This window comes from Theobroma umbraticum, unplaced genomic scaffold, assembly GCF_002168275.2.
Source record: "Theobroma umbraticum cultivar Fairchild unplaced genomic scaffold, ASM216827v3 scaffold_50.0, whole genome shotgun sequence".
Classification (NCBI taxonomy): Eukaryota; Viridiplantae; Streptophyta; class Magnoliopsida; order Malvales; family Malvaceae; genus Theobroma; species Theobroma umbraticum.
Genome location: NW_018397261.1, coordinates 570935 through 591134, shown reverse-complemented (window position 1 = coordinate 591134; position 20200 = coordinate 570935). Strand labels below are relative to the sequence as shown.

The 20200-nt window shown below is 32.6% G+C and overlaps 1 protein-coding gene across 2 annotated transcripts; it reads left to right on the top strand.

Moving 5' to 3' along the window:
* Positions 1 to 10479: 10479 nt before the first annotated feature.
* Positions 10480 to 16356, top strand: LOC110417709 (protein IQ-DOMAIN 31). 2 transcript variants are annotated; one of them, XM_021430178.2, is made up of 8 exons: positions 10480 to 10628; positions 10758 to 10797; positions 11161 to 11274; positions 12215 to 12511; positions 12628 to 12831; positions 13391 to 13471; positions 14310 to 15699; positions 16049 to 16356. In XM_021430178.2, exons 3-8 carry the CDS (start codon positions 11191 to 11193, stop codon positions 16078 to 16080), a joined length of 2088 nt encoding a protein of 695 aa, XP_021285853.1. In that variant the 5' UTR covers positions 10480 to 10628; positions 10758 to 10797; positions 11161 to 11190; the 3' UTR covers positions 16081 to 16356. The 2 variants fall into 2 exon arrangements, with proteins under 2 accessions (XP_021285853.1, XP_021285852.1); XM_021430177.2 differs by having other exon boundaries at positions 13388 to 13471.
* The last annotated feature ends 3844 nt before the right edge of the window (positions 16357 to 20200 follow it).

Genomic DNA, 20200 nt, shown 5'->3' with positions numbered 1-20200 from the left:
AGACTTGACAAATCTTGGAGTTCTTTTTTTTCTTTTGTTATCTTTATACTTTCTTATTTAGTTTTGATGGTTAAATTTCTTTTTTGGATGATGATTTTAGGAATTATGTTGAACTAAGTTTTCAATCTAAAATCAGAATTGAACCCAATGCGTAGTTTGAATTTTTAATATTCTTCCTTGCTTATGATTGATAGTGTTTGAGTTGTTTATTTCAATCATGTTCTTAATACATTTGATTGCTTGATTACCAATTAGATTGATTTGGAAACCTAAATGGCATTGGAAGAGAGAGTTTAGAGTAAGCCATGGAGGAAATAGCATATGTTCAACATCAATTGCATAAGATGATTGATTTGATTTGCGTGTAAGGTTGGAATACATTTACATGTCATATGTAGTCATAATTAGAGTATAAGCTTAATGAGTCTTTGCTAATTTCAATTTGCATAGGAATATAGTAAATTGGTTAACCGAGATATTTTTATAAGAACATCGAAAGAGACTTATAAATAAATTAGAACACGAAGTTAACAACTTAAGCCTATCTAATACGTAAAGAGAGAGTCTAAGAGATTCAGATGGAACATTAAGGGGATATTGTGGTTTTAGACTTTTAATTGTTTGATTTTAGTTAAATTGTTACTTACACTTCTAGTTTTAGTTTTAATTTTAGTTTCTTTAATTTTTAGTAGTTTTATATTTGGTAGTTTGGATAAGATTGAGTTATGTTAATTTTAGTAATTAACAAAAGATTTGGACAATTCTTCATAGGAATGAACTCTACTTTTCATTTTATTACTTATTAACGATACGTGTACTTGCATGGTAAATTCGACAACAAATTCATTAATGACTTAATCAAGGTGGGTAGACATCTCATTTTTAAAGTATTTTGCGATATGTAAAGCGAAGTATGTTTTAAGAAATCACTAGTTTCTATGCATTGAATGATACTGTTATAGTGATTGATGCCTTGTCTAGCATTGAAAGTCTTTGAAAATGGATTTCGAAAGTATATGCTATATGTAGATATGAGTAATATATAGTAGTTTTGAACAAAGGAGCCCTTTTAAATGTTTTTCAATTAAAGAATCCTTGATTGAATGGATAAGTAGAATGATGCATGATTAGGGCATTGCCTATGTGGATGTATGATGGCTGACTTTTTGTGATGTAAGTGTGGATGATAATTGCCCACCTTTTAAAATGGATATTAGTGGATGTATTGATGCCCACACATAATGAGTACGTAAATGTGGATGGTTATGTGCACATGTTTAAGCATGAGATAACCATGATTTAAGAACATAGCTAAGGTGATGTTAATTAATTATGATTATGAGTATGAAGAAGCATGTGCTGATATGAATGATACTATGTAAGTATGTTGGCCTTGACATAGGGCGTTGTACCACATGATATGAATATGTGATGTTTTTGCATGATGATAATGATGAATGATGAAAGTTGACTTATGAGTCTATATTATAATTTATGTGAAGATGATTGTGCATATGAGCATAAAAGCCAGATGTGGGGCACTATACCACACATGTGGAAGCCAAGAAAATGGGGCATCGTACCACACATGTATAAGGGTCATGATCTGAGGCATCGTATCACACGCATATTAAGACCACGATGTTGAGCATCGTATCACACAATTATATAGTCCTGAGTCAGGCAGATGTACCACTCTATGATTGCATTCGTTGACATGTTAACACATGAATGTATAATGATTGTTAATATGTGAAGTATCTGATGTTAATATTAATATGAATGTATGGAAATGTATTATGGATGCATGTATGAGGTTATGTACTTGTATTTTGAATGATCTTAATAGAAGGATGACAAATATGGATGATTAGAGGAAGTTGGAACCTTAATTGTGTTGAAAAATACCCAAATTCTAAGTTTGTATGAATGAGGTATCAAGACTTGAAGTATAAGTCTGAATATATTGGAAATAGAATGCTGGAAGAGCATTCTGTGATGAAAGTCTTGATACTTTTTGGTAAAGGTACTGAGACTTGAAGGAAAGTATTCATACCTCTGAGAAAGTATCGAGACTTAGTGTATAAAATAATGTAAATACCTTTTTTTTAATGGCTAGTCACTTTTTAAGCCTCCAAATTAGTCTTGGTCACTAAACGAAATGAATACTGGTAAATTTTATGAGAAAGGTACATGAATAAAATCATTAAAAGCATTTAAAGGGAATGTGTTGATTATTCATGAAATGCATGTGGTTTGCAAAGTAATGGTTTATTACAAACACTCTCCCTTATGGCTTGTCCCTTTCCCACATTTGCCCACTAAGTGTTATAGCTCACCTCCCATTTTTGGTTGATTTTCATGTCAGTAGCTCACTTGGCTCACCACTTGAAAGAGGAGTAGCTTAGCTTGTACTTGGTATGTGTGATAGTGCATTCCTTCAAAACCTACCATGTCATGTACATTTCACAGTGTGTCGAGTAGAGTCTTGGATTTGCTTTATATTATGTTGATGACATGTTATGTAATAAGTGAGAATACCTTGGTTATGATACTCACGATATAGTTGCTTATGTTGAACACTAAGAAGGGTGATTGACATATGTATAGCTTAAGGAGATAAAGCCATAGATGGAATTGAGCACAAAGGTGTGCATACAAAGAGCACGAGATGTGCCTAAGATGCTATTGTGTTATGTTACATGATTTATAATATATGAATTTCTAAAGATGATAAATATGTTTTAGCCATACCTCATGAGCTAGAGTTTCCATGACGTATGATGAAGTACCTAATGAATTGTGTGTTAAATATGAAAATGTGTTTGTATGATTGATGGATATAAGGCTTGCTTGGGCCTAATGGGCCATACCCATGTAAATCCTTACACCGATCATGGTCTTGAGAAAACGGGTCATGACAAATACTTTATCCTAAAACTCCAAACATTGTTAATGGATGTTAGAGAATGATTAAACTACCTATGAAATAAAAACACCAAAACACCTATTTTGAAACCAAAGTACATTATTACTTGGTTGTTTAAGGTTCTTTTCATTTTCAATGTTTTTTGTTGACTTGCATTGCTTCACGTTTGACTTTTCGTTTGGTTCATACACATGGAAATAGATAATTACTGACTCTGGAAAGAAAAATTCTTTATAAAATCTATAATTGGAATTTTGAAAGTTTAAGCTAGAATTCTTTCAAATTTATACCTTTACATCATTTGTTGATAAGGATGTTGAAGTTTTGTTTGTTTCTGTCTTAGGAACTACCTTTCTTTTCCTTGAAGTCGAATCTTTGGAAGCTTTTAGACCAAGATCAACTCCATTAATTTTCCCAAATTGGGAAGCTTCTTTTTAATCAAACTATCTTTTTTTTTTTTGAAAGGCTAGATAATTTGTCTTCACATTGCCAAAGAATTATGAGACTTAAAAGATTTTGGTTCAATTAAGTCACATTTAAAAAAGTGGCTAATAGATTTGATGTTTTTTGATGATGATCCATGCAAGATGGTCTAGATCTTGCCTTTTCAGATCATATAAAAGTCGACATAGAGAAGCTAGATACAAGTTGAATCTCGTCAAATGATATTAGATTCATTCTAATCAAACTTGGTTGACTCAGCTATCCTATTTAGAGCTATTAGTTAAGTTTGCTAAAGATGGTATTGGCAACTATGGAAAAAAAAATGAACAAAAAAATGAAAAAAAGGAAAAAAAATAAAAAAAAAGGATTTTTTATTTTATATGAGAGAACTTATAGAGCCGGCGGAAAGGGAAGATGAATTACATTATTTGAAAGGTTTAGATGATGAGGGAGGAGAAAACTATCCTATATACCATGCACTTGGAGGTATGTCAAAAGTGGAATTGGAAAAAGGTATGGTCAATAGTGCAATTTAGGTTGGCCTTGAAGAATTGGGCAGTAGATAAACATTATGTGTCATGACCCAATTCTAGGCCATGACCAGCGTAAAGACCAAGTAGGCGAAATCCACTAGACCCAAGCAAGCTCTATACATACCAGCCATACACATATCTTCACATAATCAATTTCACATTCATAAGGACGTACCTTCATATAACCATAGAAAACATATATCATACGTATAAATCTACTTGTGTTTGATCATTGAATACCAAGTTTACAGTGGTTGTTCAATTGCACATATCATGTGCTCATTCATATTCAAACAAAAATAGCTATTCATATACATATATACATATATATATATATATATATATATAATGACTGCCAATCCTTGGCTACATTCAATATATCCAAACATTAACTATACATACCAAAAGTGGACACGACAATCGAGTGTGACTTGACACATTAAGGCTTTAGGTATGGGCCTTTATGTACACTTATCCAAAATAAGGCTTGGAGATCCTTCTAAAGGTAATGATCCAAGCTAATCACTGATATGAAAACACAACAAGAATTAAAATAGGTGAGTTTAAAATTCAGTAAGTAGATACGGGAAAAGGAACAACTAGGGCATGAGTTTTTTACATAAACAATATTTTCTATTCAAGTATGCATTTTGAATATAAATCCAATGTTTCATTTAAATCATGTTGAGGATGTTCTCATGCTTCGTTAAGTAGAGTTTAATGGTTATAAAATTATCTTAACATTTGATTTATAATGATTAAATGTTTTAGTAAGGAAATGCTTCAAAACAAGGTGTTTTAAGGAAAACTAGTTGTAATTGAGGTATCGATACTTTTGATACAAAATGCCCTTTGGGGAATTTGGTTGTGAGGTATCGATACCCTTCCATGAAGTATTGATACATTTTACATAAAATACTACTTGAGGCTTTCTATTGGTTAAGTATCGACATCCTTTCTTAAGATATTGATACATTATACATAGAATACATCTTGGGGCATTTTGTTGGTTAGGTATTGATACCTTTCCTTGAAGACAGCTTGACATGTCAATGCCACATTAGTGCTGCATCATTATCATTAATGGCCAAATTGATTAGAGTTACTTTTAAGGATCCAATTATAAATAATGTCAAAGTATATGGACTAAATTAATCAGATTTTGCGTAGAGAGACTAAAATTGAACAAAACGCTATAACACACAGACTTATTGGATACTTTAACCAGGGAAACACCACATCAAAGTAGAATGAGGAAACAAAGAGAGCAAATACCATTTGCAGCAAGGATAGTTATTTATTTCTCAAAACACCACATCTCATAACTTTATTGCAAATGTTTTATCAAGTTCATCTAGGTTTTAAAGGTAATGAACAAAACTTATTACTAGTCTTCTATTAATGTACATCATTAGTGTACTTTTATTTTTGAATTGTAGTTTCTAAGTAAACCAATTAAAAGTGAAAAAGCACAAGCTACAATGTAAACTTTGACAACACAAGTTGTAGCACATAATGGCAATAGATAAGCTTCTTCCATAAGAATGATAATTCTTTCATATAAATTAAGAATACACTTATTCAAACAACAAATTACTAAATTGTATTTTCATTGGTTAAGTAGCCTTCTATTCCAACCCACCCCTCATCTTCAATACAGCCTTAGATGCATCTAAGGTATTATATTTATAAAATATATTTTTTTATCACATCTTTTCTTTTTCATATTATATAGCTTATCTTTAGTTCCATAGCTAATGTTAGAAGTGTTAGGTCAATGAATAACCATTAATAATTTTCAAGAAATGGGTGAATTGGAATTTAAAAAATTTTGAAAAGTGAAAACAAAGTAGCTATAGTTGACTATGATGAGCAATTACTCGACTATGGTTGTGTCTTGTCTTTATAAACACTTTTCAAAGCTAGTTGTTTAAGTCTATAATTGACTATACAAATTCAGTTGTCAATCTTAGTGTAGAGATCATTTTGAAAACTTGTAAAAAGGAACATTTGAAAACTTTGATAATCATGCTAATCATAAGTAAGTCTACACAACCAAATATAAGTCAAAGATTATTTTTGAACTACATAAAACAATTTTTAAGTTTTCATAAAGCAATAGCAACTCAAGAACGATATTCCAAGGAATCCTTTCAACAAAAGATAGAAAAATGGTGATGGTTGAAAAAGTTTAACAAAGGGCCAAATCAATATGTGAAGAATATAAATCTAAACACAAGCAATTTATGAAGTGGGCTTTCTTAAAATAAAATTCAACAAATCAAAGCAAAAACAAAATTGAAGACATTAGGTAAAAATCAAACATTTTTCAAAATGGATTTCCTACTTATGTTAAAATCAAAGTAAGTGATTTTTCTAAAACAAAATTTCAACAATAAATCATAAATCATAAAAGTAAATTAAAACAAGGATTTTATAGTGTTTCAGGTTTCTCAAATGCTTATATCCACTCCCTTGGCTAATCAAGGAATTTTTAATCCATTAAAAGTATTCTTTCTTTTTAACGGGATGAAGTGGTAACTCTCACAATAACTTTTTCACGGGATCAAGAGATAACCCTTGCAATTGCTTTTCATGGAAGCAATCATAACCCTCACAATGCCTTTTACTAGAAGTAAGCACAACCCAAAGTTTTTAACGGGCTCATCGCAAACCCACACTAACTTTCAAGGATGAATTAGAACGTTTACAAAAAATAGTAAGAGTGTTTCTAAAAGGTATATTTTGCTAAATAGATACAATGGAAGAAAAATGCCAAACATTAGATATGAAGATAGGATACAAAGAGGGGAGTGAAAGCATAAAGAAATTTTTGGTCAAGAAGGCTTGGTTTTTGTCATTTTCTTTCAAGACTTTGATCCTTAAGAGTTTGGTCTTTTTTTTTTCTTCTTCTTCCTCAACTTGAAATGCTTCCAAATGGTCTTTCTTCCTCAACTTGTATTTTTGAAGTCTGGCTTGGTGTAGTTGACTATTACTTCATCAGGGTCGACTATGGCTTCTTTATTTTTCAAGTTTTACAAGTGTTCTACCTTAAGGTTGACTGTAGGAGTTATAAGGTCAACTATGGCTATGCATTTTTCTAGTTTTCTTGTCCTTTCTTGCCCGTTTCGCCATAAGATCAATTACCTTGCTCTAAGATCGATTGGAGCTTTGTTTCTTAAAAATTCCTTAACATTTTGGCACTTAACTTTAGCTCCTTCTTCCTTACTTCTTCCTTATGATCAAGTGTTGACTGATGATTGAGTTTATTGACTTGAAGAAAGCATGGTGTGGTGTAGATTGATGATCTTTGAGTGCTTTGAGATAAAGTCCATCACTTGTGAACCTATCTTGCAAGTTTAACACCTTCAAAATAAATGTTGAAGGGATAATAAATAAAGCTTATTCAAGTAAGTTTATCATTAATACAATTTAGTCATTCAAGCTTGTAAACATTTGCAAAGCAAGTGTGTGAAAGTTCAATAGTTTTAAGAATCCACACAACTAAAACAATCAAGCTTGTAATCATGTAAGAACAAATGTATGTAAGTTAAATCATTTCGAAAACATGACAAGAATCAATAAAATAATATTCATACAAATTTGATCATTTTGTTATAATCTAAAACTATAATCATTTTAAAGCTACTGGCTAACTTTGTGTTGACAATGCAATGACAACCTTTCATACTAACAACAAATGCAAGGAACTTCAAAAAGCTAGTTAGCTTTGATTAATTGATAGTTAATAAATTGTGACATTTTTCGTATAGAAGTTGTGGCTTCTAATAGTTGTAGGGTGGGTTTTGTCTAAATAATTTTGTATTAGATAAGAAATTGAGTTTTTATATATCCAAAGCGACATACTTACTTAGGATGATGATAGTATGCTTACCTAGCAACTGTTAAGATGAATTTTGCGTACTTCTAATAATTTTAACATAATGTAAGACCTTATTTTGGTTAATTGATTATATGCTTTATTTTTAAGGTCTATAGAAGAACTAAAAATTATTTAATCTAAGGTATTATTATGTTGTGGCTTGCTTACCTTTGAAATGCAATTTTTTTTTTAAATTTTCAAGTCAAAGTATTCTTGTAGACATCTCATTTGTTCTTTTAGCAGTTATATATTTTTGTTCTTTAAGCATCACAATTTGCAATTTTTTGATGTGCAAATGCAAGTGATAAGTTCAAAAATAATTTAGCTATGATAATTACAACAAGTTTATAACAATGAAAAAAGTTTGCTAGAAAAATGTTTCTTTTGTCTTTTGGAAAATAGGAGTACATAATGAAATATTATTATTAACTAAGTCAAGTGACACAACAATTATCACTAGTTCCAACACACACGAATATTAATTTTTTTTCTATTTTCTAGTAAATGCTCATACAAGAGGATCTATTTTCACAAAATGATGTATTTGAACGGTTTTCTTTGTTTTCCATCAATTGTGTGGAAAAGGTTTAAGGTTCAAATGTAAGAAATAGGTTTTTTAAATATAAGGGTTTTATTGCTTTTTTAGTAAAAATTTAATATTGTTATCCTTGTGAGAACAATAGTAAAATATAAGATTTTATCTAGGAAAAGTAAAATCCTTCAGGTGTTATGTGAGAAAATATCATATTAGAAGGAATTTATGTGAAATTTATCTTTTTTTAATTATTATCACCAATTATTGCTTATACCTATTATTAGTAGTGAAAGGAGCTCTCCATTGTCTAATTTAAACTATTATAAATCTTCTTCATCAAATGCAACATTTAAAACGAGATGAACAAAAGAAAAAGTTTTATAAACTTAAATAATTATTGACATAGTTTACTCAACAAAAATAATATCATGTTAATTATTCTTGTAACCTCATGAATTTGATTTTCATCTGTAACTTTTGTAGAATAATTTTTAATCGAAATCCTTGTGTCACAATATTAAATCATCAACAACTCTTAAATATATTAAAAAAATAACAATAAATATAATATTAATACTTTAAAACCCAGTTATTGTCCACATGTAAGCAAAACAAAACAAAATAAGTTAAGAGTTAAATTTATCATTCTACTTAAAGTGATAAAAAAAAATTTTGATTAATTTTTTAATGGATGTAATTTGATCAGTATAATTTTTAATTTTAATTAAAAAAGGTAAAAATTAGAATATTTTATAAAATAAAATTTTATTTTCTCATGAAGTTTTTTTCTTATGGATAACTTTTTAATCAATTTTGAACTAAATCAAAAGGTATAGAGCTTGTTTGATATGATTTTTTTTTAACTTAAAACCTATTCTAAAACTTTTATGAAAAATAATAACTTTTAAAATTAAACTAAATCTATTTGATAAATTTAATTTTATAAGTTTTTTTTATAGATAAATTTTTTAGTAAAATAATTTATATAAGTTATAATTTTGGTTAAAATTACCATAAAAGGTGTTTAATAAATAACTTTTTATTAATCACAAAATTTTTTGCTCACAATAGAAAAAGTTAACTTTATTATTTTATTTGTTTAAAACAAATTTTTAGAAATATAAAAAGTATTGTTGTATAACATAAAATTTATAATTAATAATAAATCATACAAAATAAAAATAGATAATGTTAGAGTTATTTTTAATAGATGAGAATATTTTTAAAATAATTTTTTTTTCCAAAAACGGAACTTGTTTTTTTTTTTAAACTTCTTTCTAGAATTTTTCTTGAAACTCTTTTTTTTTTTGTAAAAATTTGATCTTTAAATAAAAGTTGTTTTTTGAAGAACTTCTCAAAATTTTTATTTGACTTGATTTCTAATTTTAGGAAATAGATAAATTGAAAAATACTATGCTAAACAGGCACTTAATAAGAAAATTACATACACTAAGAAATGAATGACAAAATGGATCAGTAATAAAATGAAACTAATCTCCGACAAAATTATAGTTTAATCTGCAATAATTATGGAGAAAGGGCAGCGGGCAAGAGAAGAGGCAAGTGTGGATACATAATGGCTATAATGACCACATCGAACCTCTCGTGGGTTCTTGGGCAGTCATTTAGATTCACTTCACTCTCCTCCTTGCCGCAACCTGCCAGTGCCAGGCTCGCTTCACTCACTCCTCCACTCCAGCGTGGCTCTCATGCACCACCTTCTCCACCAACGCGCTCTTGGCTCCACGCTCCTCTCCCAGTGAATCGGCCGCTATGCTCGATTCCTCCACGCGTTATAACACCCGCGTATGCCAACAAGTTTCTGGTAGAAGGGCAAATGCGTAATTTGAAAATGCGTCAGAATAAAGAAGCTGGACACTTGTTCCCGAAGTAACTGCACTTTGGGACACCCAACCCAACACTACCTCCCGCTTTTAATCATCCCGAATCATCGACTAGTCCAATGCCTAGATCTCCTCTCAATGCCAACCGTCAATCCCACTGTCGGTGACAATCTTGAAAAACATTATCTCCGTCTACGGTCATAAGCATCCTAAGCAAACTTATTACGGTAGAATCGGTTACACTAGATTAGGTACCGTTATTTTTATTCATAATTTCCAAATTCAGGTATTTTTTTGGACTTGTCTCAGTACAAAGACTACAGAGCAGCAAAAGCAAAGCAAAAGAAATCGAAGCTACTTTTTTGACATAACCCTTTTGCTTTTCTTCTTCTTGATTCGGTTGCAAGCTCTCTCTCTCTCTCTCTCTCTCTCTCCTTGTTTTTGGGCAAGCTTCCACATGGTACAATTTGCTTTCCCTCTTCTTCATTTTCGTATAAATATTTTCAGTGTTGCTTCCTCTGATTTGAAAAATAAAATATGAAAAAGAAACTCATGGTTCGGTGTTCGGTTTCGTCTTTTTGAAAATCAGGAATGGTAGATTTGAGCCTCGAAAGTGTCACATTTGCGAGGTAAGTATCAGATCTAATGTAAATTTGTTTCTCGTAAAAAGTTTTCTTTGTTTACCTTCTTTTGGCGCCATATTTGTTGCCTTTCGATTTCAATTTTCGGCAGATCGTAAATATTAGGGGTACTTACTGTATTTTCTTCAGGTGTATGAAATTTGGCTTTGAATTTGTTAGATCATTGGATTTTTGTTAGCTGATTTTAGTTATTTGCAGTGTTGGATAGTTTTTTTTTTTGATGATATTTGTTATATTTAACTTCTATTTTCGTTTTGCATTATTTGTTTGCTATTTTATTGATTCTTGAATTTAGGATTTATGTATGCTTAAGCTGTTGCCACGTAGGATGATGCTGAAAGTGGATTACAGGTATTTGCTGTTTCGCGTGATCTTCGCGTTATGGGAAAATCACCTGGAAAATGGATTAAGACTGTGCTTTTTGGAAAGAAATCTTCCAAATCTAGTTATCCTAAAGGAAGGGAGGTAATACTATTACTAATTACTATTAAACATCAATTATCATGTTATAAAATAAATTCTTATTTGCAATGCTCTGATATACTTCTAGCGTGTCTCCTTTAAACCATTTGGGCATAAGGACAATGCGTGTTCTATCAAAAGAACTTGATATTATTACCTAGGATTCCATTTCTTGAGGCCATGTTATTTGTTGAGTTTCACTGGTTTTGTGGAGCACTGCGTTAAAGACCTTGATCTAGATATTTCTTTCAGTGGTCCCCACACCTTGCCTCGTAGCTTATTAACTTGTGAGTTATTATCCCATCTTAGATTCAGAGCTAGTTCTCAAACTACGCCATCCAATGATGCAAACTCTGTTTTTGAGTTTCCAGCTTGTGATATATTGTCCCATCTTAGATTCAGAGCTAGTTCTCAAACTATGCCACCCAATGATGCAAACTCTGGTTCTGAGTTTCCAGTGTCTTATTCTGTGGTTTAAAAGCTGTCTTGTTTCTCCCTCTAGCTTATCTCTGAATAATGTGGAAGTTATGGATGGTTCCTCTCTCGGTCTTTTATCCTTGGTTGTGTACTTCCCTCTACTCAGTAAGTTTACTCTAAAGCGATCGTAAAGGAAAAGGATTGACTGATTTAAATGTTAGCTGCCTGGAAAAGTTCTTCAGGAGCTTTTATTTTTACCATGGCCATTTTGATGTTTTGAACTTGAGAACATATGATTCTTTCCTGGAATTATGAAATGAGCATTAGCATCCTTTCTATTTGGTACTTGCTGCTATTTTTGCCCGTGGTAATCTCAATGCAACTTTATTCTTCTTCTATTAGTGCTATTATTCACTCTTTAGCACTGACTAACTAAAAGAATAGTGATTTGGTATCTTTATCCCACCTATCCTAAAATATTTAATAGCATATGCTTTCTGTTCTTTGATTGGACTATCATTTACAGAAAGTTGCAAATGAGAAAGAGGTATTGGTTGTGGACAGAGCATCAGAAATTGATGACGCTGTGGCTCCTCCCTTTACGTCACAGCTGAATCCACATGCTACTGAGACAGATGAAGGGAAATTAGAACTGGAGAACAAGGAAGCTGCAAATATCTCGCATGAGGATGGGATATCACTGCCAGTGAGTGAAGGCAGAGATTCTCGGAAGTGCACTCTTCAAGATTCACCATATGATCCTCAAAGGATGAAGCAAGAACAAGCTGCAACCATGGCGCAGGCTGCTTTTAGGGGTTACCTGGTATTTGTCTGCTGTTGTTTGTGAGGTTTTATTATCAATTGTCTAAAGTTTATATAGTCTATGAAGAACATTTAGTTGATATTATACCTACACTGATATCAGTTCATTACGTGAAGGCTCGCAGGGCATTCCGGGCCCTCAAAGGCATCATAAGGCTGCAGGCACTTATTCGTGGTCACTTGGTTAGAAGACAAGCTATTAATACTTTGTGCTGTATGATGGGAATTGTCAAATTACAAGCACATGTTCGCGGAGTAATGGTCAGGCATTCTGATAGTGGTCTTGAAGTGCGGAAAAAATGCAATCAAATTAACCTTCTGGTAAGTTCGTTGAGAACTCTATTGTGGACCAATTACTAGTCATGACTCATCTGGTTAGTTCTCATAGTAAATGCACTCATCCTGGTTACTAATAATTGAAAATTATCTTACAATCACCATGTCAGTCAAATTTATTAGGTGTACCTTATTTACTCCTTTTCTACTTCCATTATTTTACATATTCAAAATGGTGTTGGGTTCTTAGACTGTCCCTATATAAAAAAAATACATGTCCATCATCAACCTAGTTTAGTGAGAATGACTGAAAAAGGTCTTTAGCCTGAAGTTGTTTTAGCAAATTTGAAATTGCTGTGCTTTGCGTTGTCATATAATTTGAATAGTGAAACTATTGTTGAAGTTAACCCATTTTCATTTTTTTGTAGTCAGTTACTTCCAGTAATCACAATATGCAGGATGTAATAGCATATATGAATTTTCAAATGTAGAACATGTATTTCAACTTTTTTCCTCACTCTTCTTGTATTGAATCTGTACTTATTCAAGAAAAAGGTCGGCAAGCTTATTTTCCAAGTCTGATCTTTGTATCTTTGTTCAGCAGGAGAGCAAGCTTGTGGTTCCTCTTGGAGTTAATGTGCCTGCATGCATTGAAAAGTTGTCAGCAAATGCTTTTGTTCGTAAGGTATGTCTGGTTTCATGCTTACAGTATTTCTTATTTATAAAATTGAGAGTGAATAGAATTCACCTTGATATTGCACCACATCACTAGAGATGGCTCCATGTGTCGGCAATTATACTTAGATGGATTTATCCTTATGCTATTAGCTCCTATGATGGGGAATACATAACATGCCCCAGCTGTTCTTATCCATCATATCACAATACTGCATGGTTACTTGCTGCGCAAGAAGCAGTTCCAAATGTTTTATTCAGGCATTCATATTGTCATTTGCTGAGCTTTTAAGATTGATTTTTGAGTAAACTTCATTTTACTTCATGAATTGAATTGATTGGCGGACTTACATGTATTTAAAAGCCCAAAGAACCAAGATGAAAGCTAATATATCCTATTAAATGAAGCTCCAATATCTAATTTGCCTTCTTGCTTGCACATAATCTTCCATTGAGTAATTTTAGGTAGGCCCAAAAATGTCATCTACCTTTCATGGCACCCAAAAGTATTGGGCACCAGAGATGTTTGGCAGTTTGATTGATGATTATCTGTCATTATATCATGCATAGGTATTTCTCATAGTATTTTAAGGAAATCTGATGTGGCACCCAAAAATATTTAGCTGCAGAGACATTTGGTGGTATGCACACCTAAAGCTGTCTTGTTCTCTCGTGGCACCTAAAAGTATTGGGTGTTAGAGGCGTTTGAAAGTTTACCCAATAGTTAGCTGTCAATGATCAATAGGCATGGTTTTTCTAAATTGGAATGTCATTTGATTTTTGTCCCCTTCCTTTTACATTCTTTTTCTTTCAAATTGGGCAAGTGACTGGTGGGTTTGTTACTATAGCTTGTTGCTTCATCACCTACTGTAATGCCTTTGTGCCTCTGTTATAATGCTGGAGAATCAAATTCAGTCTGGAACTGGTTAGAGCGCTGGTCAGCATCCTGCTTCTGGAAACCAGTTCCTCAACCAAAGAAAGCCTCTGATGCTAAATTGCAGAGGAAGCCAGTTAATTGTCAAGCTGTTGAAACAGAAACAGGTAGACCAAAACGGAGTGTCCGCAGAATTCCTCCTGCAAATCTGGATGGTACTGTTCAAGCAACCTCTGAAATTGATAAGCCAAAGCGTAACCTGAGGAAAAGTTCGAGCCATCAAGCTGAGTTAGGGCAGGAAAACCCACAAAATGAGCTTGAAAAGGTTAAACGCAACTTGAGAAAGGTTCATAATCCCGTGGTAGAAAATTCACTGCAGTCAGAAGTTGAATTTGAAAAGCCAAAGCAAAGTTTGGAAAAAGTCTCAAACACTACGAATCTTAATATTGTAGAACACAGCCTGAACAGTTCGGCTGAGAAGACAAACAAAGAAATGAATGTGACCATAGATAGCTCAGCTGAGATGATGAAGAAAGAGACGGTCATGACAGTAAATAGCTCAGCTGAGAAGATGAGAAAAGAGACCGCTGCAGTCAATAGCTCGGCTGAGAAGATGAAGAAAGAGACGGCTTTGACAGTAAATAGCTTGGCTGAGAAGATGAAGAAAGAGACGGCTTTGACAGTAAATAGCTCAGTGGAGAAGATGAAGAAAGAGACGGCTTTGACTGTAAATAGCTCAGCTGAGAAGATGAAGAAAGACATGGCTTTGACACTAAATATCTCGGCTGAGAAGATGAAGAAAGAAATGCCTGTGACAGTGAATGGCTCATCTGAGAAGACAAAGAAAGAGATGGCCTTGGCAGTTTCCGTATCACCTGACATTGAAACTATGCTAGGGCAATTTGGGGTAAATGAAACATCGGATTTATTGTGTGCTGATTCTTTGGGTGTTGTCTCAAAGCCTTTGATAGATGGAACTGTTAAGGATGAGAATACTCCCATTACAAATGGGGAGTTGAACAGGAAGGATGATTCAGCTAATAATGAGAATCAGAAGTCAGGCAGGAAAGCTTCTTATCCTGCGAAACAAAATAGGTCAGAGAATGGGCCTCAGAACAGTCCTGCACTGCCAAGCTACATGGCAGCAACTGAATCTGCCAAGGCTAAGCTGAGACTACAAGGCTCTCCTAGCTCTGGCCAGGATGCAGGTGACAAAAATAACCTCACTCGTCGCCAGTCTTTGCCATCTTCAGCCAATAATAAAATCAGCTCGCAGTCACCAAGGACACAGAAACTGGTTCATGCAGGGGGGAGAGCGGGGAACAAAACTGACAGATCTACGTTGTCATCCAAAGATGGAAATGGTATGAAATGCTGATTCTTGATTAGAACTTCTTACCAGTTTTGCCCATAGGTGGTCTTGAAGTTCACATGTTTCATCATACAGATTCCCTAAAGGGTGCCTCTGTGTTGGTCTACTTAGTAAACATATTTCAGCTATGTCTGTTAAGAGATAAGTCATTCCTTTGGTGATATTATAGATTTTCCCTTGTCCATGCTAAACGAGTTGTCATGGGTCTGGACAGTATCTGTTCCCTATAGATTCTGTCACAATAAGAAGCCAAAGAATGCTTGCCATCTATTTTACTCAGAATGATAACCTTTTTCCCATGTTACTAAATATCCTTTTTTTGTCTTTGTTTGATTTTGCAGCAAAGGTAACCCAAGTAGAGTGGAGGAGGTGATGTTGTGGAAAATTGTGATTTGTGGAGTTAGCATAAGGGGTTCAAGAATTATTTGCCTTGTGGATTTATATATCTTTATTTCTTTTGGTGTAAGATTAATAGAATGGGCTGTAAAACTGAAACTGGGTCTATAGATGAAGGTGTGTGCAGGCCGAGTGCCTTTTGGAAAGAATATGTGTATGCTGGGTGATTGTGAGTGTACATGGATAGGTTTTGGAACTTTCAACAAGCCAGATATCATTATTATATAAAATTTCATTTCGTTTGCTCCTCAAATTGCCTTCCCACTGATGTTATATTGTTGCTATTTGTAGCTGTTGGTGCCTATTGGAGTTCTTCCGCTTTGTTTGAGTCACCACTTGAGGTAATCGTTCTTGACATTTATGCACATCAGCAAATCTTCTGTCCCACGTTTGAGCTGTCTGGTTTGTGTCACACGACATCCTTTTGGCATGATATCATATGACATGAGGTACCACTATATTTTCTGATATGTGGTGAGGTAGGTCACAAAGAGGCGAAATAAGATGAATTAGGAGCGGGCTTTGTTTATCTCTAATTAATTAGTCTCCAAACCATCTAACAATTCAAAAAAAGAAAAAACAAGAACAAAAGGAGGAAGATTTTGAAGACTCAAAACTCAGAAATCAGGTTCTAAAGAATTGAATAAATTTTGAATAAAAGTCTGTATTTAGGCTCCGAATTTTTTTTTTTAAAAAAGTTGCTTTTTGATCTTGTTTTAGTAAAAGGAAAGAGATCATTTCTGTTTGTTCAACACCTTTTTTTCGACATCAAGTTATCAAGACCTTTGAGTGGGCTTTTGTTGAGGAAAAATATTTGAAGATTATTCTTTTATTTTAAGAATTTTCAAAATTTTACTTTCATGCCCTATTAATAAAATTGTCTTATTTACTGCTTCAAAATTTGTGCGTACAAATTTCTAACACAGTGGTTGGACTTCAAGTTTTCAAGTTGCAATGCCTTCTAAGGAGAACTCTACTAGCTAGCCAGCTTCCAAGCCCTACCCGAATTCATCATCAACTATTGATGTTCCTAGCTATTCAACCTTATGTCACTAAGAGAAAGATTAAAGCTTTTACGGAACTGTCAAATCAAACTCTCCCAATGCTTAACCAAAATCCTCTTTACTGACACTATTTTCCCAGCTCAAAATTTGAAAAAAAAAAAAAATTTATGCTTTGCAACTTGCTTTGTTCAATGGATCAAGCACAAGACATCAGTTATTGTTCAAGGAACAAGATAGCTATTCAAGCGCTCGTTCTTCCATCATCACCTGCCTAGAGTTTATCTTCCAAAGCAAGTTTTGGGAAAATGGCTTTCATGGCAATTGGTGAAATATCCTTGGAAGAATAAGGTGCACTTCTTGAAAAAGTCTGGAATTTCTTTCTACAAGCATTAGAGAGAAGGATAATCAATTTGTCTCGTGATGAAGAAAATTTATAATCTTACTAAAAAAATTCAGCTGTTTCAAATCAAAATTAACACCTAATCATTCAAGAAGACAATGACAATTCCACCAAAGGAGACAATGAAAATTCCACCAAAGGAGTTGCAAAAGATCCTCAACAAAAAGCTAATGAAGTGGCCATTGCCAATCAACTCAAGAATTCAATTAAAATGCCATTAAAGACTAAGTTGAACGTGTTACTCAACTTTTTCTGTCGGGAGAAGCCATGCAATCAAGTTACAAGTGCAGTGAAACATTAAAACTTTTCTCTAAAGTAAGATCATGCTTTGGTTGTTTAATATTGTTAGTATGAGCCCTGCAAGCAAATCTCTAGTTGTATGGGAATTACATTTTGAGTTATTTATGTATGATATTTTATTAATTTATAATAATTATGAGATAGTTCTTTATTCAAAAGTTGTGATTTAATTATTTTTTGTACTTATGTAGATAAAGCCCATGAAACTATATATGCTTTGTAAAAGAATTATATTGGATTATAATTATGAGATCTTTATATATCAAAGCATTTTTCTTAAAAGTTTTTAATCATTGTGTTATTGAGATGAGGCATCAATAATGTTAAAGATCGGCACATACTACGTTTCTTACGTGTGAAGTAAGCGACTACTCATGTGGGTGCTTGCCATAGGTGAGCGAGCTTACTGAATATAACCCGCCATGAGAAGTACATTTGGTATCTCCCTCAAATATCTATGCAATATTTCTTATGTGTCAGTTGTGTAACTACTTCCCAAACTTGAGACACTATGTTGTCTTGTATGTAGAGTACTATGTTTTGATTTTATCTTTATGGATGCGTAACTAGGGATGCCAACATAGGATTTTTTGGGTATAGTATGAAGCATAAAAAGGCAAATGAGAGGTCAAGATAGAAATCATCACCCCAAGCGATTCAAGGGGAAATATCTCATTAGTTCTTAGTTGACATTAGCTTAATCAAATCTTTGACCAAGGTAATTAGAAGATTATGACATAAGTTTCATAAGTCTTTAATAAGCTAATAATTTAACTATAGGAACAAATATGGAGGTTAATAAGAATAGGCATTACATCAAGCTCTTATCATCTCTAGGATATATGATGAGGGAATGAATTACACTGGTAATCCTTTGACTCTCCTAACAATTGGGTAGCCATGATATATTACTGAATGCCAATCCTAGTACATGGAATTGAATTAGTTAATTTAAAATTGAATACGATTCATTTAAATTAATTAATTAATTAATAAAATTATAATTCAATTTCATTGCCAACATGTTAGGAACCTAATGAGTCACACAAAGGTTGTAATTTGGATTAAATTGAGAGTGTGATGATTTAAGTTAGATTAAATCAAATTTTAAGTTTTAATTACTAAGGACCTAATTAAAAGAGTTTAATTAGGTATTAGTTAAATATTATAATTGTTATAATGTTAAGAGGTTATTTTGAAAATTTTAATAAGTTTAATAATAAAATTAAACGTAGATATAAATATCACATTATAGCCACTCTTTTCTAAAGCAAAAACAAAAAAAAAAACACTAGTAGTTTTTCTCTTGAGTGCTACCACTTTTGAGAGGGGTTTTTAGAAAATTTTTCCATTGATTCTTTGTTGAAAATCAAAGAAGAAAAGAGGACAAATCATTGTCCACTTATTAGCACAAGCCACATGTCATAAAGCTCTCTCATTGAGAAGGATTCGTTGCAATCATGTGTGTAACATTAGAGGCCAAGCGCTGGAGTGGTTGGGATTCTTTCACACAAGAATATGTTCACATTTTTCAACATCAAAAGGAATCTATTTGATTACGATATCATTTGGATAGGTAACAATCTTTTTTTTAAAAATTTTTTAGGGTATTTAAGTTTGCATTGAACAACCAAGGTGATTCAATGGTAGGAGGTATGATTTTTATTTTGTTCCAATTTTTGTTATTCCACTGCTTTGGTGCTTTAATCATGCTATTCCTAGCAAATATAAATTAACCTAACTATTTAGTAGAAGAGTGTTATATCTTTGTGCCTTGGACGTCAAAATCAAAAGGCTCACAACAATGTGATTAAAAGACCTTTTCCATTAAGCTTTGGTTGTTGCAAACCTCAAGTTGCTGACTTGTTCAACTTCCAATGATGATCCACATAAGATGCCAAGATGAATAATTCAGAGATAAAATAAAATTTTGGTCAATCAATAATTCAAAGACTAATAATCCGATCAATCAAAATTCACCCATGAGTTATTATGTTTATCTCTAATTAATTAATCCCCAAACCATTTAATAATTCAAAAAAAAAAGAAAAGATTTTAAAGACTCAAACTTCTCCAAAGTCTCAAAAATCAACCTAAAAAAGATTGAATAAATTTCTAGTAATGATGGTATTTAGGCTCTGAAGTATCTTAAAAGAAGTTGCTTTTTGATCTTGCTCTAGCAAAAGGAAAGAGATTAATTTTGTTTATTCAACACAAAGTTATCAAGATCCTTGAGTGGATTTTTATTAGTTTGAAGATTATTTTTTTATTTTAGGATTTAAATTTAATGTACTAACATTATGCATTATCATCTCATTAAATGCTATCACCTCATTAATAAGGAAAAATTAAAAAGCTTGAAGGACTTACACTTAAATATTAAAAAGTTTTTA

Excerpts from the sequence above, each read along its gene's own strand:
- LOC110417709 (XM_021430177.2), top strand. The coding sequence starts at position 11,191 with ATGGGAAAATCACCTGGAAAATGGATTAAGACTGTGCTTTTTGGAAAG. Across the intron at positions 11,275-12,214 it reads GTTATCCTAAAGGAAGGGAG|AAAGTTGCAAATGAGAAAGA; the intron begins GTAATACTATTA and ends TATCATTTACAG. Across the intron at positions 12,512-12,627 it reads CTGCTTTTAGGGGTTACCTG|GCTCGCAGGGCATTCCGGGC; the intron begins GTATTTGTCTGC and ends CATTACGTGAAG.